A 27,975-nucleotide genomic window follows, 5' to 3' on the forward strand; every position below is an offset into this window, starting at 1 on the left:
AATACTCTTTGCTAACATAAATAAATTTTTTTATTTTTTCGTTTTTTTAGTTTTTTGATAGAGAATGCACTTTGTGAATAAGAAAATGTCACCAGCCAGGCACTTACAAAATGGCAGACCCGTGTATAATATGAAACAAGAATCAGATGCTTTAGTGGTTGCTGACCACTAGAAGAGTAGAGACTTCATCTCCCCCCACTGCCATATGCTCGCCATTAACCCAAGAGGCACCAAAAGCCATCTGAAACAGGATCGGAGACAAAGCGAACAGCTGGAAATGGTATTAAGGGTAGATGTAATTGTATTTTGTACTGCTTTAATGAAATAATACAACAGTATTAATTGTTTGAGATCATCTGATAAAATTGCATCTCTTATACTCTAAAAATGGCTGGGTTATTTTCAACCCATAATGGGCAAACATCGGACAGAACACATGCCGGGTTAAAGATGACCCAATGTTGGGTTATTGTTATGCAACCATGGGTTATAATAACCCAGCATTGGATCAATTTGAACCCAGCAATGTGTTCGGTCCAATATTCACCCAACATGGCTTTAAAACAACCCAGCCATTTTAGACTCTGTAACACCTATTAGACATATAAGGAAAAAAAAACATGTTTTCACATGAGTCATGCACTAATGTTATGTTTTGTTGGATTTGAAAGAAGAGCTAAGGTTGACCATTGGGTCTAGTCCTCGCCATTGACCACATAAATAAGATGTTTTGTTATCTCGATTGTGTTCAATAATAATTATATGAACTGTTTGCATGGTGGTGTGATGCCCATGCCAGCTTTTTTTAAAGCCACACTGTAAAGTAAGATCATCAACAACCTCCTTACACAAACAGAGCCAATGTGCTGTCCTACCATAAGGGGATATCTGGGATTTAACTAGATTGCAGTGTAATAACACCTTAATAACTTAAAAATATAAGAAAAATCCACAAACGTAAGTGTGAATTCATGTGGGTTTAACACATTGTATTGTAAGCTACACAGGAAGAATGTGAATGTGGAAATGTTGACCAAAATAGGAGGTGATAAAATCATGGCTTGTGGCGTAAAGTGCAAGTTTATAGGCTGTGGCAATGCTGATAGTCAAACAAAGAAAGGGAACCACTTGAGGCCTTTATGTTTCGTGGAAACTGTTGCCATGGCTGCCATTAGGGATCTCTTCATTGCAAAGGTCAAGTTTACAAGAGGAAGGGGCTGCAGTGAGAAGATTTAAAAATATCAAAGAGGAAAACATCTATGTTGGGTCACTTGGAATAAGACAAAGAAAGCTGTAGATGTGCCTGTAGTTGCAAATGAAATGTGATAACGTTTCAAGTCCAGCATATGTTTGAGCTGCTAGTAAAGTCAATCGGTCTGGCTGATGTCCTATTCAATACTGCGTATGTGTAACAAAGCACAGTAACGTTGAAAGACTTTCTTTACAATACATTTAGATTTATCCATTTAAGGCTCACACAATATACATATTGTCACATCTTGAGTCGTGTGCCAGAAAACCATTAACATCCTGCTCTGAACAACTTGAAACCCATTTCTTCTTCCACAGACCACAAGACTCTCAAACAATCAATTGCTACATGATCTCTGTTTCATGCAAAGAAAACCCTGCATGTCCTTATGTACTGCTTGTTATATAGCCATATTTTTTGTAATACTTTACAATAAGGTTGTATTTGTTAACATTAGTAAATGCATTAGCTAACATGAACCAACAATGATGAATACTTCTACAGCATTTATTAAACAAAGTTCATTTTATTTACAGCATTTACTAAAATATGATTAAAATGAAAAGTTAATGCACCATGAACTAACATGAATAACTGTATTGGCATTAATTAACATTAACAAAATATTGACAGTTTTTTATACGTTAGCGAAGGTATTTACTAATGTTAGAAGAAAACACCACCGTTTTTCAATATTTTAAAAACTTCTATATCTTTTTTCAATGCATGCACTTTTAATCTTTGTACAGCGCTTCTTGAATGTGTTAGCATTTAGCTTAGCCCCATTCATTCCTATGGCTCCAAACAAAAAGTTTTATTTTGTGTCACCACGCCTACTCGTGTATTTACTCATGTAACAGTCTTAAAAAAAGGAAAACATGTAAGTGTTTGGTGGCTTCTAAATTCATCCATGTTTGGAGCCATAGGAATGAATGGGGCTAGGGTAAATGCTAACACATTCACGACGCGCTGTACAAAGATTAAGTGCACACATTGAAAAAAGATAGGTATGTATTAATTCGTCTAAGTTAAGGTAAGAACATAGTAAAATATTGAAAAACAGTGGTGTTTTCCTTTAAAAAATACAACCTTACTGTAAAGTGTTACATCATTTTTTATATTATTAGTATGCTACTATTTAACTTGCAAAACCTAAAATACTTTAGTTTATGGTAAATAATTTGTGTGCATTGAAAAGATTCACAATGTTGAAAATATAGCAAGTGAGAAATGTAAATAGTTAAATTCTGTTTTTTTTTTAAAGACCTTGATTAATTTAAAATAACTAATGGATGTGAGAGCTCTACATAGCGTGAGTTCATTGTGAAAGATCACAACCACATCCTCTTCGCTTCAAACCAAAGACTCTTTTAAGCATGCAACTCTAACTCCTCCAGCTAAACAGATGCATGCTAATGTTGTCTCATATACTTATCATTATACTTAAATGTACTTAACATTTCCAAACATGTGAATAACAGTAAAACCACACCAAGGCCCCACACTGCTTGCTGGACACAAAGATCTGTACGTCCACAGTCAGCAAATACAGAACCCCTCCCCCAAACCCACACACACTTCATAGTGTTTCTGGTACACAGCATAAATGCACGCAGCCTACATGCAAAACATTCATGCACAGAAATAAAAACACACACTATTACTATTGTTATATTAGCAGGACACAACATGACTCATTTGAATGGGAAGGACACCAAACTTTCACTAAATATGCTATATAATACGATAAATTCATGCTCTATTACCCTTAAAAAAATAGGGGGATGACACATGACAGCAAATCAAATAAAACAGGCATTTTGAAAAATCCAAAAGCATAATTTAATGTAAATCAATCATTTATACTATAAAAAAAGAATATATTACAATGATAAATTAACATTCTATAACATTACAATGAATGATAAAAAATACAACAGTGTACAAAAGCTACCTTACAACGATGTTTCAAGTACTTGTACAAGAGATAAGAAGTGTTAAGTTAGTGTTTAAGGCGTGACCCTGATACTGAACAAGTTCAGACAGTTCTAGCTAATCCAAACTTAATGGGGGTTTGTGTTGTGTACCTAAACAGTGAGACACGCAGGTCAAAACAAATTAAACTGCACGCTAAACTTGTGTAGTTTTCCAGTGATGAGAAAATAAAATCTTGATCTGTTAGGAATCATCCTCAGCACAGCTGCAACTTCATTCATTACGTTCCTGTAAGGACAATAACATTTTTTTTTACTTTTTCTGAAAAACAGGACTGACAAAAGTCATTTAAGTCTGCGGGATTTAGAGGTACTGTAATAGCACGCCCCTGTTTGACAAGCCACACAATATAGTTAAATACTTGGATTAGTTTAAAATCCTTAAAGGGACACTGCACTTTCTTTTGAAAATATGCTCATTTTTCTGCTCACCTAGAGTTAAACATTTGATTCTTATAGTTTTGGAATCCATTCAGCCGATCTCCAGGTCTGGCGGTAGCACTTTTAGCATAGCTTAGCATAATGCATTGAATCTGATTAGACCATTAGCATCGTGCCCAAAAATAACCAAAAATTGTCGCCTGCTATTGAAAGTTACCAAGGGGACTTTTCCGGCGCTGTGTAATATCACTACGCCTGCTGCAGCCATGTTACAGCAGCAAAGTCTTTGATTATTACGCCAGAATGAGTGTATAGTTCCTAACCATATCTGCCTAGAAAATCGCAACTGTTAATTTTGTGTTGGACTTAGTACACAATGAAACTATAGAAGAGTCAAGTTTTAGATAGGAAAAAATATCAAAAATATTTGTTTTTTTAGCGCAATGCTAATGGTCTAATCAGATTCAATGGATTATGCTAAACTATGCTAAAAGTGGTACCGCCAGACCCGGAGATCGACTGAATGGATTCCAAAACGGTAAAAATAAAATGTTTATCTCCAGGGGAGCTGGAAAGTGAGCATATTTTCAAAAAAGTGGAGTGTCCCTTTAACAGCAATACAGGCATACATAAAAAATTAATTCTAATGCGGACATTAAACCAAAAACATTTATTGCAGTTACTTGCCTGTTTTGTTGATGCTGGTGTCACAGAGGGACTGCTGCTCTTGAAGGGCCAGCGTCTGGTTAACAAACCTCAGCATACCTGAGAGACTCTCCAGGTCTGGTTCTTCCAGTTCCTCTGGTTCTTCACGGTCCAACATGTACGTGAGCGGATTAAAAGACATGTCTGTGGTAGATGTGGTCTCGTGTGTGCTGAGACCCTGCCAAGCCTGGTCTGGGGATGGGGGTGGCAGTAGCGCTGCCTGCACACTGGCTTTCAAACTGTCCGAAAGCTCTAGAGAGGTGTCCGAGAAGGGGTTGTGCCAAGAGGAGAGGCTGGAACGTGCAGAAGAGCTTTTTTGGGAGGGGGACAAAGAGGGGTGAAGAATAGAGTCTTTGAGAGGAGGCGAGTGAAGGGGAGGAGTGCTGGGTTTGTGACGAAGTGTGATGTTATGAAGTTCTGTGGCCCTTTCGAGGCTGGAAAGCTTGGCCTGGAGACGGGTGAGCTCTGACTCCTATAAAAGACATTTTTTAAGTATCAAAATAGTTGGGTTATGTTTTTAGTTTTTCTCTTGGTTGGTATTAGATTGCACCATCCAGTGAATGTGGTACCTTGATAAGCAGGGTTTCATTTGCACTTTGCAGAAGCTGCTCTTTGCAGTGAAGCTCTTCGTGTAGGCGAGCAGACGTAGCTCTGGCCTCTTCGAGCTGATCCCGGGCCTGCTGCAGCCGCTGCGCCAGCTGCTCCTGAGAGTTACGTAGGCTGCTGGAGATCTGATCCGAGACCTTGAGCAGCTGCCCACGCGTCTGCTGCAGTGCTGAAAGCTATGAAGCAGAGCGAGGGTTAGACATTGAGTTTCTGTGGCTGGAGACAAGATTTTGTCCTATGGGAGTGAAGAGACTTCCTGTTTCATTGGACGAGTGAATCAGTACCTCTTTGTGGTGTTCATCTCTCTGTTGCTCAAGTTCCTGCTGGAGGGCTGTAACGGTAGCCTGAAGTCTGACCTCAGCCTGTGCCGAACGCTTCTCTAGCCCAGCCATCTCCTCTCGCAGCTGATGAACTTCATTCTCCTGAAGAAACACAACAACCAAATGAAGGTCCATTTAAAACTGACAGAACCATGCTTTAAAGACTTTAGGTGTCAGACCCCAAGTGTTTCTTATTATTTTACAATCCTCACAGAAACTTCCTCTTCTAAAAGTAGGTTGCCAATAGCTTTAAAGGGGCAGTGTGTAATTTTTAGAAGGATCTCTTGAAAGAAATGCAAAATAATATACAAAACTATATTATCAGGGGTGTATAAAGACCTTTTAAAATGAACTATTATGTTTTTGTAACCTTAGAATGAGACGTTTTATCTACATACACAGAGGGTCCCCTAACATGGAAGTCGCCATTTTGTGCCCCCAAGTTTCTACAGAAGCCCTTAACGAACAAACTTTTTTACTAAGTTGTCTCCAACGATTAAATGTTTGTCCGATGGTGGCTATCGTAGCTTCTTTATGCATTTTAAAAGCGAGGGTTGGGCAGTGGACTGAGCCGTTGATTGAAAGTCGCAACCTCACCACTAGATGCTGCTAAAATTTACACACTGCACCTTTAAAGGGGCCATGGCACAAGACTTTTTTAAGATGTTAAATAAGTCTTTGGTGTCCCCAGAGCACATATGCTCAAAATACCATATTGATAATTCATTATAACAGTGATTCCCAACCGGGGGTACGCGTACCCCAGGGGGTACGTGAAGAGTTTCCAGGGGGTACGCGAAAAGATTTACATTTTGCTTTGATCTAATTTACTTTTAATAAAAATGTCTTTCGTTTGTCCAGTCATTGACCTACGATTGATTTTTGTGAGGAAAGCATTGTAAAAAGGACAACTTTGTAATTTTAATCTTATCATTAATATAATTAACCGTCAAGAGTAAATGCGCTGCATGATCCAAAACGCAATAGCGATGCCCAACTCAAGAACGATCTGACTATTTTTAATGAACCTGAATAGTTTCTAAAGACACAAAGTTTATTAACTATAATTAATGTTTAAATTATGTTATAATATTCATTCCTGCTGCCGTTGCCATTTCAAATTATTCAAAAAAAACTTTTGCATTGTTTTTGGCTAACATATTTTGTCCCGTATGATGTCTTTTGTATTTATAGAGAATGCCTTAACACATTTTGTTTCTCTTTATATTTGAACTTATTTGCACACTTTAATTATCAGTAACTTAAATTGAGATTTTAGTAAATTTAGGGCATTTACTAAAAAGGACGTGAGAGCTCAATTCCAAATAAGCGCCGGAGTTGAAAATTTGCGTGTGATTTACTACAAAGGCGCAAATAAAATACAGACACAATAATGACATAAGCACATTTCTCTAATGACCACTGAAATCTACTAAGAGCAGCGCAAATAAGTACAGGGTCGCAAATAAGAGACCTCGGCAGGACATCGCAATGAAAATGCAGACTGCGGAGTGTGAAATTCCAGCTAAGTAAAAGTACACTATGAACCGGAGGACGAAAGATGAAGGGTAAAATAAGTTTTGAAATACCTGATTTTACTTCTCCTCGTGACTTCTCCTCCTCTTTTCTCCAGCAAATTAAACATAGCATGGCTTGGCAAACTATATATTTATTTTAAAGTATGTTCCTCTGGCAAAATGTAATACTCTCCTCACATTAATGTTAATGTAGGAAAACTTCCATAAATGCATATGCAATAAGGTCGCAATAATAACACCTTTTCAGAGCTAAATATCTATTGCGTGTCTTTAGTAAGTTCAGTCGTTATTAAACGCCAAAATGATGGTTTGCGCAAGCTGTTAGTAAATCTGGCCCTTAAAGGGGTCATATGAATAATTTTTTTTAATTTGTAAAATAATTCTTTGGCATTCCCAGAGTCCGTATGTGAAGTTTTATCTCAAAACACCCTACAGATAATTAATTATAGCATGTCAAAATTGCCATTTTGTAGGCCTGAGAAAAATGTGCCGTTTTTGGGTGTGTCTTTTAAAATGCAAATGAGCTGATAAAATGCAAACACTGAGACGCAATGGTAGTGGTTTGTTGAAATAAACATGCTTCATCAGTCAGTGCTTTTTACTTTAATGTTTAAAATTAATTAATTAATTAAAATTACTAATTATTTGTCTTTAAAACACACCTTTGGTTTAGTTTCGATGAAGGGGTACTTGAGCCTTACTGATAGGGCTGTGGGGGTACTTAGGGCTAAAAAGGTTGGGAACCACTGCATTATAACATGTTAAAATTGCCACTTTGTAGGTGTGTGCAAAAATGTGGGGTTTTGGGCGTGTCCTTTAAAATGCAATTGAGCGGATGAAGTGCAAACACTGATCACAATGATGGTGGTTTGTTGCAACTGAAACTCAATTTTGAAACTGTGAATTATTTTCTCTCTCTCTTTTTCTCTCTGCATTAAATGGCAGTGCTGTGGTTGGATAGTGCAGATTAAGGGGTGGTATTATTATAATAAGAGCTCCTTATGACATCATAAGGAGAGACAAATTTCAACGAGTTTTTTTTATGTGCTTGTAGAGAATGGTTTACCAAAACTAAGTTACTGGGTTGATCTTTTTCACATTTTCTAGGTTGATAGAAGCACTGGGGACCCAATCATAGCACTTTAACGTGGAAAAAGTCTGATTTTCATGCCATGGCCCCTTTAATATTTTCCATGTCCAGAAAAACATATTAAAAACTGGTGGATTTCCTGTCTAAAAATACTCATTTGACTGATAAAATATGATTTGGTTACTCGCTTTTAGCAGCCATGCATGCTTTATAAATATGAATCAAAGGACACTTTACTGCAGAAGACTAGCTGGACCTAATTATATACACTTTCAAGATTAAATACGTGACTCATTTTGTGGTAAACTGTAAAAAGACTGGTCTGGTCATCAAAGTAATGCACTTTTCAGAGCTGATGTGACCTTTGGATCTGATAGTTCTGATGTGCTGTATCATTCACAGTTGTGCTTTTGTAAGTTGTAAGGTAATTAAAAAAAAAGGTTTTTCCTAAAGTTTTGTATGTCTTACCTTCTGACGTGCTTGTTGGGTGACATCATCTAGTTGTCTGTTCAGAGTATCACAGCGTGTGCGTGCTTCTTGAAGCTCCTGAACCGTCTTTTGGAGCTGCTCTCGATACACACGCAGCTGATGCCCATGCTCAAAAGCACCCTGTCACATCATATCATTTATCTCAACTATATATACACACACAATACCATTTAAAAGTATTACAACACTTGTAATGCAAAGGTGTACGCTTAAATGTTAGAAACAATATAATTCTGCCAAAATACTTTTTTTATTATTAGAAAACTACAATTTACTTTAAAAATATTATTGAAACGGATGGCTTGGACTAAATAATGAAGAAAATGCAAATAATACAATCCCACAGATGGAAATTCTTTCAATACTGTTTAAAAAATATCTCAAGGTGAGACTAACTTGATAAAATGCCACGAGTACACTGTAAAAAATAAGAAATTACAGTATCACTGGCAACTAGCTGCCAGTAACTTACTGTAGATTTTACATTTATGTCATTTACTGGCAACAGTTTGTTGAAAGTTAAATAAACATGAAACATTTTCAGTCTTTATCTTCTACAGTAAGTTACTGGCAACCAGCTGCATAATTACAGCAATTTTTTACAGCGTACATTTCTGCTAACTGGTGACTACACTGAAGATGATTATAGACGGTTTCAGCAGTAACAACATAAACAAGTGGCTGTCGTGGTCCGCACGTAATGTCCGGTAAACTCCGCTAAGAATAAATAACAACAGAGTTCCTTAAACATAGTTTATTTATATTACCAGCAAAAAACAACACATAGATTACCTAGGAAACCAAAACATTGTTATTTTCGATGAGGCATTTGTTCAAGAGATCCGTTTAGCAACTAGTCAGACCATTAAAAAAACTAAACCGGAAGTAAAGTTCGGATCCAGACGTGTATCGCGTCAGCGCACGTGCGTCCGATGAAACCGTCTATTGAGTTATTTTGGTCTGAACATTTATGCCATAGTTATAGTTGTGTTATTCCAAAGTTTTGATGAGTTTACTATTTTTCTAAAATAAGGAAAACTATAAATAAAGGATACATATATAGAGTTGAAATAAATAAATAAATAAATAAACATACAAACAAACAAATCCCTTTTTGCGATAACTTTACATAATTTGTTAAATTAAAAATCAATTTCGATGTCACATCTATGCAATGTGTTTCTTTCAAAAACAGGCATTAAAATAATGGTACCAGTGATAAAATAAGAGGAAATAAAACCTTTCTATGTGAAAATGTATTGTTACACAACTTGGTACTGTCTTTAGTTCCTGAATAGATTCATGGATAAAGATAAATAGCTATTATTTGTAACAATAAGCTTTCAATTTTACTTCACTCAGAATGACTATATGCACAAAATGTTGTTTTACTTCGTTAGATTTTTTTTTACAGCAATCGGCCGGCATCACGGATACTACATTTCACATGTAGAGTAGAGTAAACTTTATTGTCCTTTTCAGGAAATTTGTAAAATGTAATGATGCCTCTTATGATTTGTTTTATTTTGAATCATAATTCTAATCATTATTTTTACATTACAGTAATGAGAATGTAATTTCTTCTTCTGTGGTTTCTGACAGGTTTTGTGAGATTCATCCTAACAACTGTTTCACACAGTAAAACAAAACTACCCTCCTTTATTTGCGGCATTAATTAAGAATGTGTCATACCTTCTCCAGCTCCTCCTTAATCTGCAACTGGGATTTCAGCATCTCCAACCTTTCCGTCAAAAATTGCACCTGAAAAAACACAGTGTCTACTCATCACTTCATTTCTCCATTAAAACCCCTATTTGTAGCATACATGCTCAATGACTTACGTTTTGGTCTTTCTCTCTCAACTCTTTCTGGCTTTTCTCCAGAGCTTCCTGTAGATACTCAACCTTCCTCTCCATCTCCAGCTTGTGCTCCTTAATGACCACATCGAGTTGCCCCAACTCAAAAGAGAAAACAGTGTATTATAGACGTACAGTATGGTATTGATAAAATATAGATAAAAATCTCTTTTTGGGGTACCAGCTGTGCTCTCTGCTGTAGCTCCCCCTGTCTCTCTTTCAGAGCAGAGTCCAAATCCAACACCTCATGGTTCCTCTCCTCCAGCTCTCTCTGACTCTCTCTATAAAAATAACACATGACAGATATTAAGATCATTTATTTGATAAATATACATGAACAGAATAGTGGTCATAGTACAGCGTGACATTTTTTTTTTTTTGTGTTAAAGTATTATCCCAGCTTAATATACAAACATAATTATAAAAGGCAGGGCCAGCGCTGGGGTAGTAGAGAACCAGAAATACTTTGCTGGATACTGTGATGAGCACTCACTAAATCACTTAAACAGGCTCTATGGTTTAACCAACGTTTTGTGTCCAGTTAAGCGGAGACCAACCCATAAATATTTTGCTCTGGGCCCTGTGAGTTTAAGTGATGACCCTAACTATAAGCAAGCCATTTTAGGTTGATTTCTCCGGAAAGTGTTGCTTTGTTGTGCTTTCAACACATAGATTTGTTTACATACCATTTAGCACAACATCGCAATATTATCTCTACCAATGTTTTAGTGTGGGGCAAGACACCAGTCATTGTTACAGCACAGAAATTGCACACTTCCTATACGGATGATCGGTTATGTAAGATTGCTAAACACACAGATACACAACATCTCCTGCGCATTTTTTTTGAGGTTTTGTTTATCATTAAAACTAGCATGTTGAGCAGTAAGAAAAGATCTTGTAAGTATTGTAAAGGTACTTGTTCGGCTTTGGGTGCAAAACACTGCCTGTGACACACATTGTGCAAGTGAGTTAACTGATAAAGTCACAATCGCCGCAAACCATTGCTGAGGTCACAAGCTGCAACGTGACCGAGAACACACAATGCTCTCATACAGACATTTTCATTCTTTTATTTAGCATGTCCAAAATCACATTATATGAGGAGACACTTATTAATTTGGGGGGGGGGGGGGTAAATTTTCTCTCTTGTTTCTTATATAAGGAGTTCAGATGCAAAACCATCTAAGTCCCTCTGACATGTTTTCTTTTTAGCATTTTTTATCAGGCTCTTATGTTACGGTTTGGTAATTTCACTTTAATGCCAGTTAAAAAATATAAGTAAAATTTCTTATTTTTAAAAATGTCACTTTTCACTGCAAAACCCTGCATACAAGATTTTTTTGGCAAAATAATCCACTTTATCGGACAACACATGGTAAAGCGTTGCATAATTACTGAAGATGCAACTAGAAACATTGCAAATGATAAATGGCCGAATTCAAAAGGTAAAACTGTATTTCTGAATGGCCTAAGGCCGGGATTAAGCAGATTTGAAGTGAAAGTATTTGATGAATATACTGTATATTACATGCCCAGATAATACGATAATTTGATTATCTCATTTTTGATAAAGCTGGCGTTTAGTGGGTTTTGCATCGGAGTTCTTCATATCTTGTTTAATAAGAGAGAGATCATATGTCAAAGTCACGTTTGATGATTTTCATTTACTCACTGTGCATGAGTTTTTACACAAATGAAGGTTGGGTAACTGTGGCGTCTTTTCACAACATCAATATTCATGTGGTGACATTAAAGGGATAGTTCACCCAAAAATGAAAACCCTGTCATCACCCCCTCGCTCTCACTATGTCACAAACCCGTACAAATTTCTTAGCTCTGATGAACACAAAGATATCCCGAGAAATGTTTGTAACCAAACCATTCATGGACCCCATTCACCTCCACAGTATTCTTTTGTCCTACAATAGAAGTGAATGGGGTACACGAACGGCTTGGTCACAAACATTTCTCAACATATCTTCCTTTGTGTTCATCAGATCAAAGAAATGTATATGGGTTTGCAACAACATGAGAGCGAGAAAATGACGACAGAATTTTCATTTTTGGGTGAACTGTCCCCTTAACATTGTAGTTTCTTTATGTGGCTAAATATTTAACTACGGCTTGGCTCAGCCAGATTGTGGTCTTTCCCAGACACATTTTGGGCTTCTCCGGCTTCTCCCTCATGTTGATATGTTAATGATTGGGTATGCGTGTAAACAACCATAACATAATTACAGACAATGCTTTCATGTGTTATAAGATTTCATATATAAATACTAGATTACATACAATTATAAAGCATAAACCTCAAAAATACAGTAAAAAAACAGTACATTTGTAAAAAAAAATTGTAAATCACCACATGTTACACAATAGTAAAAGCATATTTGTAATTTTCACCCAAAATAAAAATTACAAATATATTTACAAATAAAATAACAGAGCAGCATAGTATTTTTTCATATCCAAAGAGGATACGTTGAAGAAAAGGAATAAAAAACAGAAGTACCAGCACACGTCTCTGCAGAGAGAGATGCACAAATTATAAATTAGTAACTAAAACAGGATGTAACAAGGAACAATAAACAAAACCTTATGTACATGTGGCCACATGTTTGGTTTGACCACTGATGACAACCTTACCTACCCACCAAAACAGACACAAAACCTTGTGCTCAGAGACGTTTAGAGATCCTTAATCAACCATTTTAGGGGCAACAAAATAGAGATTAGGTTTACTCATAAGTGCCACAGGACTTTCAGAAGTACTCTCTTTCCAATAAAAGACAGACTGCTGACATTTGTTTCGAAGAGGAAGAGTGGCTCACCTGAGCTCAGCAGACAGTTTATCAATTGCTGCTTGCCGCTGATCTGAGGTCAGCTGCGTCCTCTGCAGCACATCTCTTAGCTCCTGCAGGTGATCCAGCGTGTCTGCCAGCTCTCCGCGCACCTCCTGCAACTGTCCCTCGAGCAGCTGTGCCCGCTGTAGCGAGTTTCGCCTGTCCATCTCGGTGCGGTGGAGCTTCTCTTCAAGGTCTATGACTGAGAGGACAATGAAACAACTGTTACTGCTGTCATCGCACGGAGATCAAGGCAGATAACCAGAAGAGAGGAAAAAGTTATAGACTTGTTTAAGGACAAGATTCAAACCTGCAAGTGTTTCTCAAACATAATGCTCACATACTGCTAATTGAGATGGACCCCTCTATAGGAATTACAGTACTGCATACCCATCTCACTTTTCTTATCCAGCTGGCCTTTGGTCTCCTTGAGCGTCTCCTCCATCTGATTGAGCTGAGACGCTTTAGCGTTGCTGTCTCTCCTCAGACGCAACAGCTCCAGGTCCATGTCTGACAGCTCCACTCGACACTTACTCATCTCTGAGCTCAGCTGCCTGAAAAACACACAGCGCCAATATCGGTCTGCAAATGTTGACTCAAAATGACAACCAGTGACAAGAGATTGGCATTTGAAAGACACACAAGATAAAATCTTACTAGTGTTGGCTTTTGCTGAACAGCTAGTAATTGAATTGCTTTTTTAAATGCAAACTTGAATATGCTTGTTAGCATTATATATACTAAATGAGTGGGGCAGGAGTGGCTATGAAAACAAATAACAGCACTAAAGCCACAGAACAGTCATGAGATCGTCTCAATGGACACCCTCAGGACAAGACACATGCCCTACCGTTGTACTTATTTGTAAAATGTTCACAATGTCCATTTTGAAAGAATCAGGTATGTAAAGGAAAGACTCACGTTATAGATCCAGAGAGCTCAGCAGCCTGTCTTTCCTTCTTCTGCACTTCTTGGGTTGCTTCCTTCACCTCTTCCTCCCTTCTCCTCAGGGCCTGAGACAAGGCAGTACGCTCCTTTTCCAATTCTTGTTCTAACTGGGACACCTGTGGTGATCAGGTGAGAGGACTGTTCAATGCTCTATAGTAATTCAATTATGATGCACCATTTTCTGACCTAATTTGAAAATTAGTGTAACGAGTCATACCCTATAACTTAAAGCTAACTGAACTGGATTTGCAAAAACAGAAAGAAATGTGTTTGTAGTGGGGAAGTCCCTATAACATCCATGAGACTTAAAATGATGTATGACACTATAGCCTTTGAGTACAGAAATATTTGCAAAGTATTTTAGGTTTAGAGCTCAGTAACTTCTTTAGAGCTTTGTTGCAAATATGCCTGTTTGTTTATTTTGATCTGGAGCAGAACAACCCTTAGGCATAGCTATATATGGATATATATCTTCACACACATGAATGACACTGTTGTTCATTTATCAGCTGTTGTTGTTGGGCGTCATTTAACAGTCACGTTGATCTGGTTGATGACAAAGAAAGATGCAAACTGATCAGACCTGAAAGCACTTTATGTTTGATGTGATGACTGATCAATTATTCACATTAAAAATATACATGATGTCTATGCTGTTCTCTTCTCCTCAAACCCTAATTTCTGTATCCCATTAGGCATAGCTTTGCATACTTTGTTGACTGTTGGCTTTTAAAGGAGCTGTATGTAACATTGACTTCTAGTGGCTGAACTTGGTACCAGAGTCTAAATTAAAAATATTGGAAACAGCGTTTTCCCTGCCCCCTTCTTGGGTTGCCAGACACATACAGGAGCACAACTGAAATAAGCATAAGCAGCATAGTTTATCTGCTTATTTTTACAAAATTTTTGTTGTCTGCAAATTACAAATCCGCTTGTGTGGATTTTGTAACCCAATCTGTGGCTCATGTCGGAGGTTGCGTCCACCGGAGGTCGCATTTATGGGCCACTGTGGTCTCATTTAAGCAACCATAGCGAGCTGTCGAAATACAACATTGCGTATATAGGCAGTGACAAAACAAAAACAGAAGGCCCATTTCAAAAGGAAAATAGCTGGCTACAGCATTGTTTTCCAGAGAAACACATACGTGAACTTAGCATGTTTCCTAAATACAGCGTATTTGACACATCAGCATTTTTATCAGTAAAGGTATTTCTAAGTGGGCTAAAATTTCCACCAGATGTAGCCATCAAGCCAAATATTAAATTCATACAAAGAAATCAGAACATTTAAGTATTCAAGTTGAGTCATAATAAATAAAGTGAAATGACACAGGGAATAAGTATTGAACATACTTTATTTAATACTTTGTAGAAAAGCCTTTGTTGATGATTACAGCTTCTAGAAGCCTCTTGTATGGAGAGACCAGTCGTCTGCATTGCTCAGGAGTGATTCTGGCCAATTCTTCCACACAAATGGTCTTTAAATCTTGAAGGTTCCTTGAGCCTCTTTTATGAACTTTGATATTCAGTTCTCTCCATAGATTTTCTATGGGATTTAGGTCAGGTGATGGACTGGGCCATTCAAGTAACTTGATTTTCTTTTTTCGAAAGCACTTTTATTGTTTCCTTGGCCTTGTGTCTGTCCACCCTCTTTTGATTTTCAGCTATCTGGTAGATGGCAGCAACTTTTTATCCAGAATGTTCCAGTATATTTCTCCATTCATTCTGCCTTCAGTAATATTAAGTCTGCCAGTACATCTTGCTGAAAAGCAGCCCCAAACCATGATGCTTGTTGGAGTGGTGGGCAGTGCCATTTCTTCTTCAAACATGGTGTGTTGAATGACTGCCAAAAAGTTCAATTTTGCTTCAACTGACCATACTATAGTCTCCCAATAATCCACAGGCTTCTCCAAATGCTCTTTCGCAAACTTTAACCGAGCCTCAACATGCTTTTTGTTCAGCAATGGAGTCTTGCGTAATGAGCATGCATGGATGCCACGGCGGTTCAGTGCATTGCTTATAGTTTTCTGGCCGGTTTATGATGAAGTGATGCTCTTTCCATTTCCCCCACAGTGCTCACAGGAACATTTAGCATTCTGGAAATGCGCCTGTAACCATTCCCATCAAAAAGCTTTTCAACGATAAGATTTCGAAGATCTTGAGAAAGTTCTTTGCTTTAACCTATCATGAAGTCTTTCCTGTGTGCCTCCTGGGTAATGAGAAGCCTTTATAGGACTGCAATTAGGACTAAAGTAGCTGTGGGGCAGGATTTCTCTCTCAATACTGACAGATTTCAGGTGATCTCCTGGCTTTCTATGCCATTTTTGCACCTTGTTCTCTTCATGTGTTCAATACTTATTCCCTGTGTCATTTCACTTTATTTATTATGACTTAACTTGTATACTTAAATGTTCTGATTTCTTTGTATGAATTCAATATTTGGCTTGATGGCTACATCTGGTGGAAATTTTGTGTCAATAGCCCACTTAGAAATCCCCTTACTGATAAAAATGCTGATGTGTCAAATACTTATTTCCCCCTGCTGTATATACTTTTTTAGTACAGTCAAAAAACAAACATACAGCTCATTTAAGGCTAAATGCTCCCTTAATTGTAAGGTGCATTGGATAAATGAATAAATGTGCATATCAGAAGTGAGATGTTGAAAGCAAACTTGTGGCCTTATTTCATTTGCAGTATAGTGCATTAAGTCATCATAATCTTGTCATACAACTTATAAAAAATGTATTACAGCATCTGCTAGCTGGGCTGCATGCGGTGTCCTTTTAAATCTTACCTAAATGTGTTTGTGTGTGCGTTTTTTGTATGATAAAGGATGGCAGGTGGTGTCGAAATCATTTTTTGTTATTTCAAAAATGCAAAAAATATGTATTGTAGGTATTGGGATGGTTTAGTGATTGGCGTTGGTCTACAAAAATCTTTATTTAAATGTTTTATTTAAATGCTGTATTTGACCCTGTTTGTGAAATTCAGACATCAATATAAAGGACCTACACAATCAATATAAATAATATAAATATAATATAAAGATATCAAGGTTTTATATTTTCTCACATATCACATAAAATGCCTTTAGCTGGGTGTTTACAGACTGGGTCACATAAGTTCCCTATGGAGATATCTAAAAAATTGTGTGCTGGTACCTGGCTCTGCAGCTGACACTGACTTTCCTCGAGCTGTGCGATACGTGACGTGCTTTCCTGCAGCATGGTGTGCTGGTTCTGTATGGAGTTTTGTAGTTGCAGGTTCTCCTCACTGGAGTTCTGATAATCCAGACATTTCCTCCTCAGCCCTTCCTGCAGCTCTGAGAGCTATATAAAACAATTACTTGGTGACACATTAACAAATATGAGTTACAAATTGCTATTAAAACAATGCTTAACAGGAAAACAGGAAGTGTTATCCAGGCACCGTGATGTTGACTGACCTCAAAGTTTTTCCGCTCCATCTCTTGCTCGTGATTTTTCTTTACCTCCTCCATCTGCTGGAGGTAACGACTCAGCTCCTCTTTACAAGAGGACAGTTCTGTCTGCAGGCTCCTCACCTTAAAGAGGTTCAGTAAGTATGACTTGTTTCCGTAGCTCAACTGTTAAGGCAATGCCACTAGCAATGCCATGAGTTTGATTTCCATAAATGTATTGCAGGACATTACATCAGAAAAGATTAAAATAGTCCCAAAAAGGTTTACTGATCTCACCTTTGATGCAGAATGAGCAGCCTGCTCTTCAAAATCTCTAAGTGTGTCCTCACAGCATTTAGATTTGGCTGTGAAATCCTTTACATAACACAGAACCATAATCAATTTTCTATTAAACAATTAACAATGAACTGAAAAAAAAGCAATGGCATAAATTATGTCACATTTACATATGAAGAGCTCAAATGCAAATGATGCAAAAATGATATATGATATTGACCGATGCGCTCGGTATATACTATACGTTTGTCAAATACTTAATCTTTCTTTCTTTGGTATAAATCCACTTAAAGCAACACTATGTAGTTTTTTACTTTTAAATAATGTCTCTAAAATTATTTCAGTGATAGAACAACTTTTAACTGGACAAATTGTACTGTTGCTGCAACCTGAGCAGCCTCCTAGCTGCTACACGCACACTCTGAAAGTGGAGGTGGAGGGTAGGAAACACAGCCCGCCCCTCCCCCTGCCTGCAGAAGAGTGTCTCACACCAGGCACTGTTGCGCTTTTCAACCACATGGGGGAGCTGTAAGTCATTTTTACATGGAAACTACATAGTGTTGCTTTAATCCCAGCCTCAGGTCATTAAAAAATACTCTTTTTTTAAGCAGAATTTATCAAAACCTTTCATTGCCATTAAGTGAAATTATTAAACCTTAACACAAGGCGAGCTTGATAATAAAAGGCTAGGGCTACACAATTAACTGATAAACTAACTGAGATTACAATTACGGGTGAAACAATTACAATCACTAAAAGCCTCAATTACAGCCGTCCATATGTGCTAATTTCTGTGCGTTTGGCAGTATGTTTGGGCACCAAACAGAGATTTTAAAATGTATAAATTGACGTGCCATTTAGCCATTTGTTTTGGATTTTTTTACTAACAACATACCTCTAATACTTATTTGATATGTAGATCATATTATTTAGTTTGGGATGTTTGGAATTTACCATGCAGCTGCTTCACAGAAAGTTATAAAACATTTCCAAACTTCAATGTAATACCTACTAATTGACAGTAATAATCGCATTTAAAAATAAGGTGAGTTGAATAATCGAGAATTATGATTTTTGTCATTTAATCTGAGCTCTTAAACATACAGTACTGTGCAAAAGTCTTAGGCCACCACCACCAGACTTGTTGTTTTAGAAGTTTTAATGTCCATCCATATTTAATTTTCAATCTACTTTATTAAGATACAAACAGAAAATACAGGGAATATATACAAGGAATATTTTAGGACTAAATGTCTTCTTTAGGCATCGTCTGTGTTTAGTGTGACCTCTCTTGGCTCTAAACACATCTTGAGCTTTTTTGAGCAGAATTAAGTAAAAAGACTAATTTCTTTACAATTAGAAATTGTGATTTAATTTTATTAAGGTTTAAGAGATCCTGCAGTTTTCTGCTATTGCTCAAGTTGAAGGGGAGTTTACCCTAAAAACTTGACACATCAGTTTACATTTTTAAAAAATGTTTTAATACTCTATACACATTCCCTGTATTTTCTGGATGTAAGCAATTATATTACATCTGGCATGGTGGCTTTTGCACAATACTGTGCATATAAACATATATTTATAAAAGATTAGGTCTAACCTCAGTGAGTTGCTCTATAGTGGTCTGCAGAAGAGCAACTTTCTGCTGTGACTCCTGCTTCTCACGTAGAAGCTCAGACATATTTTCTCGAAGTTCCTCAATTTGAGTTTCTTTCTGAGCCAGAGACAACTTTAGCTGGAAACACATACAGCCTTATTAGGGTTCTAGGATCTCTGAACAAGCATAATGTTATCCATAAACAATCTGCACACTTACCACCTCTATTTTGTCGTCCAGTTCCTTGCATTTGTGTGATTGTGAAATCTTGGATTTCTCTATAGCCTGCTGATATTCCTTCTGCTTCTTGCTCAAAACTGACTGGTAGTGCTGAATGCTGCTGGCCTTTTCCTTATTTACCATGAGTAAAGAAGAATTAACGTTTAGAGGATTGTTATTGTTTTAAATTATATTGCATGTACATGTATATACAGTATATGTCACCATGAGTTCTTGTTCAAGCTGGCTGTTTTTTATTGCCGCCTGGGAATAAGCTGCACTCTTCTCCTGTAGTTGTTTCTCCAGCACAGTAACACGCGAGCTCTTCTTTTTTAGCTAATAGCACAATTTTGATAGATGAGTTGTGACATGTTTCCAAAAACATGCATGAATGTAAAAATACTACATTACATGAAGGAACTTAAAGGGACATTACACTTTTTTTGAAAATATGCTCATTTTCCAGCTCGCCTAGAGTTAAACATTTGATTCTTATCGTTTTGGAATCCATTCAGCTAGTGCCAGACCCGGAGATCAGCTGATTGGATTCCCAAACTGTAAAAATCAAATGTTTAACTCTAGGGGAGCTGGAAAATGAGCATATTTGAAAAAAAAAAGTGGAATGTCCCTTTAATGTTAAAAATGTACATTTTTGCAGAGGTTGTGGACAAATAAGAGTTCACAAACCGCCACTTTGTGTTTTCTAACTGCAGTTTGTGGATTTGATGGCACTCTCACCTCTTTCTCTAAGGATGTGGATTGAGTGGCCTTGTCCAGTAGCTGGTTATGAAGCTGCTGGTAGTGAGAGGATCTCTCTGTGATAGAGCCCTGCAGGGAGGAAATCTCTTCCTGGGCTCTGGTCAGTCTCTCCTGAAGACTCTGAGCAGCGCTGGCCTGCCGCGTCTTCTCCCGTTCAGTCATCTGGAGCACTGCTAAGAGCTTCTGATACCGCTCACCTTAATGAACATTAGAATAAGATACAAACACAACATAAACACATCGAACACAACTGGAGGGACTGAATAAGGGCGTGCTCACATCATACTTAACTGGACCGAACCGCAGTACGATTGTCCTCTCCACTCCTCATTCGTCTGCACTCACACTCTTAAAATGTCTGGGTTATTTTTGACCCATAATGGGTAAATATTGGACAGAACACATGATGGGTTAAAAATTGACCCAATGCTGGGTTATTTTAACCCAACTGCTAGGTTATTATACCCCGTGGTTGCATAACAACAACAACCACACATTGGGTAATTTTTACCCCAGCACAGGGTAATTTTTAACCCAGCACGTGTCCTGTCCAATATTTACCCATTATGGGTCAAAAATAACACAGCCATTTTTAGAGTGCACACTACCCTTGATTGTTCCGTACCCGAATATGCTTACCTCATTAACTCTAATTAATTTCCCCCCCATTGACGAGTTATCTTGTCAATCCGCAATACTGCTATTATCAACTTATAAAACCCTTTTTATAAAAAAGTATCACCCTAGGGCAAGCAGCTGTATGTCCATCTAAGTTTTTCCCTCTGCATCTGATCTTTATCAAAAGTCCTTTACAAAAATGGAATTATCTCAGCTTTTTGCTCAAAAGTTGGTGTTTTTGAAGAAACCTACCCATATTTCAGAGGTGATAAAAGAGAACTAATGAAGGTAGGATGAAACTTTTTTGTTTGAAAGCAGAGCGTCTGTTCTTTCACTTAATATATTGTATGTTTATATATTTAAAGAAGAGCATTTTCTGGAAGGCATTTAACTTTTGTGAAAATCATGAAAAATGCTGGCGGGGAAAGAGTTAAAAGATGCAATTGTTGGGGAGAAGGGGAGAGGTTTATGTTGGCAGAAGTGGGGGGAACAGCTGGCAGATCACTTTCATGTTTTCTGGAGCTGCCCAGTCATCCAGATATATCGGCATATATTGTTAGCATACGATGTAACACGAAAGTTTTTTGAGGAAAACATTGCAGGATTTTTCTCATTTTAATGGACTTTAATAGACACCAACAATTAACACTTAACTCAACACTTAACAGTTTTTTTCAACGGAGTTTCAAATGACTGTGAACAATCCCAAGCGAGGCATACGGGTCTTGTCTGGCAAAACGATTGTCATTTTTGACAAGAAAAATAACAAATATACACCTTTAAAGCACAACTTCTCGTCTAGATCTGGTCGTGATGCGCCAGGTGACCCCACGCAATACGCCATGACGTCAAGAGGTCACAGAAGACGAACGCGAAACTCCGCCCCAGTGTTTACAAGTGTTGAGAAAGAGGACCGTTCCGATGTTGTTGCATGTCAACTGATACTAATTAATGTCTTTGTGTCAGTTTATTGTTTACAATGGTCCGCAAATGTGCGTTTTATATATGTAACACGTGACCTCTCTACGTCACTACGCATTTACGTTAGGTCGCGCTGGACCGGACCTAGACGAAAAGTTGTGCTTTAAAAGTGTATATTTGTTATTTTTCTTGTCAAAAATGACAATAGTTTTGCTAGATAAGACCCTTATGCCTCGTTTGGGATTGTTAATAGTTCTTTGAAACTCCGTCGAAAAAAACCGTTACGTGTTGAGTTAAGTGTTAATTGTTGGTGTCTATCAAAGTCCACCAAAACGAGAAAAATCCTGCAATGTTTTCCTCAAAAAACATAATTTCTTCTCGACTGAACAAAGAAAGACATCAACATTTTGGATGACATGGTGGTGAGTAAATTATCTGGATTTTTCTTTTAAGAAAATGGAATATTCCTTTAATACATATCTATCTTTTATCAATGTGTGCACTGTACAGCGCGTCGTGAATGTGTTAGCATTTAGCCTAGACCCATTCATTCCTATGGTACCAAACAGGGAAGCCACCAAACACTTCCATGTTTTCCCTATTTAAAGACTGTTACATGAGGAGTTATACCAGTAAGTATAGTGCCACAAAATAAAACTTTTGTTTGGTACCATAGGAATGAATGGGGCTAGGCTAAATGCCAACACACTCACAACGCACTGCACAGCGCACGCATTGAAAAAAGATAGGTATGTATCAATTCGTCCAGGTTGAGGTAATAACACAGTTTAATATGGCAAAAGGGTAGACTATTCCTTTAATGCTAAAATCGATTGGTCCATGCAGGTCTTGGCTGGTGCCACATGGCTGTATGTATTTGTTCTGCGCATATCAGGATGTTTTACAGTGACAGCTGAAGTTTCGCATTCTGGCGTGCATGCACCACCCCAGAATGAAAGCAAACCGTACCCGAGACCACCTCTGCATACAAACACTAGCCAAACGAACTGTACTTTGGGGTCAAGCGTACTTGGGTACGGTACAGTTCACATAATGCGAGTACACCCTAAATGACAACTGGCAGTCTCAATAATGAATTTTACTGTCTGGATGGGGTACTCATAAGGTAATGAGGTATTGGATGGGACATTAATAAGATAAAAGTTAACACTGACCAGACTTTCTTGTTAAAGATTCAGTGGTGCTGGTGTAAGACAGTGTGGGCAGCAAACAAGGGTTCACACACAGCGCACCATCCCGGTTCTGAAACACAAGTCATTCCGAAGTCAATAACATACCGACTGGACCAATGTATGATCACTTTTATAACCTAAGGTGCAACAAGCAATACTTTTGGCTAGCTGTTACTCACCTTGCTTAACAACTGATACAAGAGAAATGCTTTCAATGCCACCAGAAATAGAACTCAGGTTGACTGGTGTGCAACATAAGTTGAAGTTTGTGCAAGTTTGTGCTTATGAACTCTGTTAAAACAGTCTGTCAATTGATCTAAACATGGAAGTCTATATAAGAGGCTGACCTATCTTGTGTAAAATAAATCCACTAATAAGTTTCAAGGCTCTGAATGTATATATTGCACATATTAACATTTGCCAAAAACACTATTTATTTCTTTAAGCAAAACTTTAGGTAGAAATGACTTGGTGCACCTTAAGCAGATTTGTGTCCATTAAAGAAGGTGTAAAAAAGTGTGTTTGTATTTCAACACCTCTCTCAGATGTAATAAGTCCAGTATGCTCTCCAGGCTGGTTAGCTCAGTCCTGTCCAGCTCTTTCTCTCTGTGAGCCTGAGCCACTCTTTGCTCCTGACAGGCTGTGAGGAGACGCAGGTCCTCGTTCTCTCTCCTCAGACTCGCCGTCTCTTGCAGCTGCGTCTCCTTTTCAGCCAGCTCCTTATGCAGCTGTTTCAACTGATCTGAGAGCTGCTGTACCTGAGACTGCAGATGCACACGCTCAGCAGAGAGAGACTCTGATCGGCCATGAACCTCCTTTAGTTCACTGATCACAGAGAGCAGAAACGTCAGTTGCACATAACATCAGCAGATTACTCTTTTGATCATTCTGAAAGTTAAACTATGAATGAAAAGTTCAGAATAATATTTGGGACGCTCTCCTACCTGATTTTGTGACGTAGACCCTCCTTCTCTCTCTCCAAATCTGCACACTTTCTCTCCAGCTCCTCTCTCTCCTTGTCACACTGCACCAGACTGACCTTCAGCTGATTCTCACTCTCAATCACCTTTAACAAACACGTTCCACAGACAACCAGAAATATGAATAACATTTAATTCAGCTATTTTTGGCTTTTGTGAAAAATTAGTTTTCATCAATAAGAGGCAGATTACCTCCCGTAACTTTTCAGAAACATTTTCCTTGTAGTCCTTAAACGTAACTGTAAGCTGCTCTGCATTTCGAAGCGCTTGGTTTCTCTGCTGCTCCGCCCTTCAAAGAAACAAACAATTTCCCAAAACAGTAAGTTGTGAGGTTTAAGGTATTACAAAATATATGTGTCCATATATCCAAGTTAATTCCTGCTTAAAGGGACACTTCACCCATTTGCATTAAGCTTTGTATAGTTAGAACCCCAGTCATGTTTTTGAATGGTCGTGCATGATTTCCTCAGTTGCCGCTGAGACAGGAGAAATACAGATTTCAGTGTTGCACTTCCTTCTTTCAATGATGTAAAAATCATCATTTTGCATCATTGAAAGAAGGAAGTCCAATATCTTTGTTGAGGGGTAAGACTCCAAACAACCCTTTTCTCGGTCAAATAGGCACCAAATTTGAAATGTATGTTACATTTTGACTACAAACATGACTCACTTTCAATAAAGATTAATGTTTCTATGGGTGAAATGCTCCTTTAAAGTCGAAATGAAATTGAAATACAAAAAAACTGTCATTTGATTGGGAATATTGTGGTATTTTGTTACAAATGACCTATCTGTGAGCTTCATTATTAAAAAAAAATTAATGTCCCCTCATAATCTTTAATCAAAAACGCAAATCTTTCTTTACTTCCGGTCATATGGTATGGCAGGTGGGCAGGGTCCAGGAAAAGATCGCAGCGATTAGCAAATAGCAACATGACCCAACGTCAAACGATCCAATCAGTTCTTAATGAACAACTTCAAGTCCAACCCTAGCTTTTTTCATTTCAGGCCTAGTCCACACGGACACGGGTATTTTTATAACCGTGACTTTTTTTTACGCGGTTCAGCCGTTTGTCCACACGGAAATGCAGTATCAGGTCACTGAAACCAAACATTTTTGAAAACCCCTGCCAGGGTGAGGATTTTAAGAAACGCCGGTTGCAGTGTGTTGTCGTGTAGACAGTAAAACCGGGGTTTTTGATTCTGGTTAAGGCTTCTGATTGGGCAACGTGGCTTTACGATTAGGGTTATATCACCGCCTGCTGGTGTGGCATGCTCTTGACAGCGCGTGATAGTGTGTTTTTGCGTTTTCATGTAGGCGAAGATTTCTTTAATACCGAGCATGTGTAGACAGGATTTTAAATGGATAACAGGATAAAAATGCCTCAGAAGCTGTTTTACTCGGATTTACTCGAATTGTCACCACGGGGAAAATAAGACAATCGCTACTTTCATTTCATGGTGACTTTAAAAGTGATCATTCCTCCTTTTGCAAAGTATCGATTAGTATAACTCATGCCGTACCGTTTACCCAGACGTGTTCTTTCAGCTAGCTCGGCTTTAACTACTCTAAGCTCATCTCTAAGTTTCTCCACCAGTCTGTTACTCTGCATCACTATCTGGTCACTTTCTTCCAGCCTCTGCTCAGCAGCCCTAAAAAAACAAGAGCAGACTGATTCATATTTATGTCAGAAAAATTCCTTCTTTCAGAAGGTATTAAAAGAACACTCCACATTTTTGAAAATAGGCTCATTTTCCAGCTCCTCTTGAGTTAAACATTTGATTTTTACTGTTTTGGACTCCATTCAGCCTATCTCTGGGTCTGGCAGTACCACTTTTAGCATAATCCATTGAATCTGATTAGACTATTAGCATCGTGCTCAAAAATGACCAAAGAGTTTGGATATTTTTCCTATTTAAAACTTGACTCTTCTGTAGTTACATCGTGTACTAGGACCGAGAGAAAATTAAATGTTGTGATTAAACTAAGCCAATATGGCTAGGAGCTAAACTCTCATTCTGGCGTAATAATCAAGGACTTTGCTGCTGTAACATGGCTGCAGCAGGCGCAATGATATTACACAGCGCCCGAAAATAGTCCCCTTCGTAACTTTCAATAGCATGGGACTATGTCTTAGCACACGATGTAACTACTACAGTAGAGTCAAGTTTTAAATAGGAAAAATATCAAAACCCTTTGTGTGATGCTAATTGTCTAATCAGAGTTAATGGATTGTGCTAAGCTATGCTTAAAGTGGTACCGCCAGACCCGGATATCGACTGAATGGATTCCAAAACGGTAAAAATCAAATGTTTAACTCCAGGGGAGCTGGAAAATGAGCCTATTTTCAAAAAATGTGGAGTGTCCCTTTAATGGGGTAAAGCGAGAAACACCCACTCCAAAGCTTTTGTTTGAGCGTCCAGGTCTGCCTCCAAACTGAGAATCTGCTCATTCATAAGGGACACACTGGAGGTCCTGGCTCCCACAGTAGATCCCAAAACACGGATCTATAGCACAAACATGAGCTGAGATAGTGTTGCAAAGGTAATACTCTAATATCTAGCAGAATTGAAAGAAAGAACTTGATCGCTTGAACCAAAAATTTGATGAGGATTTATTTGTCAGCATGTTACCAAAATTAACAGCTATTACCTTGGACCTTGAGCTGGCTAACTCAAGCTGAGCAGCCTCAAGATCACTGTTGAGCTGCCTGTTCTCCATGACCAGAGATGCGTTCTCTTGTCTGATGGAGCTGAGTTTCCTCTTGAGCACAGATGACTCTGTCTCCATGTCTCCCTCTGGCTGCAGACAAACACAAAAACAGTATCTTAGTCTTAAATAAGAAAAAAACCTACATTAATGATTTAAAGGCTAATACCACACTGAATCATCAAAGAATGAGATGACATCTGCTGCAACTGATTTTTTCTTTATCACACAGTTTATTACCATGCAGTCACAGGTGGATTTACAAACACATTCCCTCTGATCTGTTGTTCTTCCTGGATTCTGAAGGTCCTCTAGCGTAAGACGACCAGGAAACTCATGTGTTCCGCTCCTGTTATGATCCTCACAATTTCTGTAATTTCCTGACTGACTGAAATATGCACCAACAAGATCCATAAACATAACTTAGAACTAACACAAATCTGCATTTTACCAACGTGACACAGTTCATGCAATTGGTGAATCTTAAAGGCTTATCACATGTTTTCTGTTATATGAATGCCTTACCTCAGTTGTTCCCCCAGTGATTGTAAATTCTGTTCTGTTAACATCAGCTGATTTCTCAAGGAGACTACATCCTCTATCAACCCCCTGTTGTCTTTGAACATTTGTAAGTGTTAAAACAAACCCTGTAAAATAAGATGACGAATTGTTTATACCCTACTGCATAATATAATAACATTAACCTTATTTTTATGTACTACATAATGAATAATATATAAAGTAAAGTAATAAAGCCTCGTTTATATATAATAAGGCGTTATCTTACCTGCTTAGACTGAATGATCTGAAAACATGAAGGCATCAACAGGTTGTCAAGGAGTCGCCGACTACTGTCTACTCCCATTTATCAACTCTCTTCTGCTTCTGGCCTCGCTGTTTAACACGATATCTCTTTAATGCTGCTAAATTACTGCTTACACATTGGTATTTTGCGTAAATGAACAAGAGCATTTGTTTCCAGCAGCTTTAGCTTAGCATACACTACTTTGAGATCTAAACAAGACGCGCTGCCATTTTCACGTCTGCTGATTGGCTGAGAGAAAAAACATCCGCAACGGTCGTGACGTAATGATGACGGCAGAGTGCCGCGAAAGACAGCGCGAATATAAATAAATAACAGGTTTATGTTACTTTGTAAGAGTTTGTTTAAGATTTAACTGAAGCATGTTTTTATGTGTTCATGATTATATATTTATTATTATTCATTAAAATGT

At 37.9% G+C, this 27,975-nt stretch overlaps 1 protein-coding gene across 2 annotated transcripts; it reads right to left on the bottom strand.

Moving 5' to 3' along the window:
* Positions 1-3,070: 3,070 nt before the first annotated feature.
* On the bottom strand, positions 3,071-27,804 carry ccdc18 (coiled-coil domain containing 18). Of its 2 annotated transcripts, none has more exons than XM_055202626.2 (28): positions 27,528-27,804; positions 27,266-27,387; positions 26,981-27,128; positions 26,684-26,833; positions 26,429-26,538; positions 25,555-25,683; positions 24,223-24,319; positions 23,995-24,116; positions 23,587-23,875; positions 23,033-23,120; positions 20,298-20,515; positions 19,785-19,895; positions 19,560-19,691; positions 19,344-19,478; positions 17,744-17,821; positions 17,474-17,590; positions 17,190-17,357; positions 13,999-14,141; positions 13,477-13,631; positions 13,066-13,279; positions 10,413-10,512; positions 10,217-10,333; positions 10,068-10,136; positions 8,355-8,495; positions 5,223-5,360; positions 4,902-5,114; positions 4,315-4,804; positions 3,071-3,475 (listed from the first exon to the last, which is right to left on the bottom strand). In XM_055202626.2, exons 2-28 carry the CDS (start codon positions 27,364-27,366, stop codon positions 3,468-3,470), a joined length of 3,981 nt encoding a protein of 1,326 aa, XP_055058601.2. In that variant the 5' UTR covers positions 27,367-27,387; positions 27,528-27,804; the 3' UTR covers positions 3,071-3,467. The 2 variants fall into 2 exon arrangements, with proteins under 2 accessions (XP_055058601.2, XP_055058600.2); XM_055202625.2 differs by having other exon boundaries at positions 13,468-13,631.
* Positions 27,805-27,975: the final 171 nt, after the last annotated feature.

Source organism: Misgurnus anguillicaudatus, chromosome 2, assembly GCF_027580225.2.
Source record: "Misgurnus anguillicaudatus chromosome 2, ASM2758022v2, whole genome shotgun sequence".
Lineage (NCBI taxonomy): Eukaryota > Metazoa > Chordata > Actinopteri > Cypriniformes > Cobitidae > Misgurnus > Misgurnus anguillicaudatus.

What these genes read in the sequence shown, in the direction of transcription:
- ccdc18 (XM_055202625.2), bottom strand. Translation starts at nt 27,366, where the DNA reads ATGTTCAAAGACAACAGGGGGTTGATAGAGGATGTAGTCTCCTTGAGA. An exon ending in TTTCTGAAAAGTTACGGGAG is followed by an intron (nt 24,117 to 24,222) that starts GTAATCTGCCTC and finishes TGTTTGTTAAAG; the next exon opens with GTGATTGAGAGTGAGAATCA. An exon ending in GAGCTCTCTGGATCTATAAC is followed by an intron (nt 13,632 to 13,998) that starts GTGAGTCTTTCC and finishes TGTGTTTTTCAG; the next exon opens with GCAGCTGAGCTCAGAGATGA.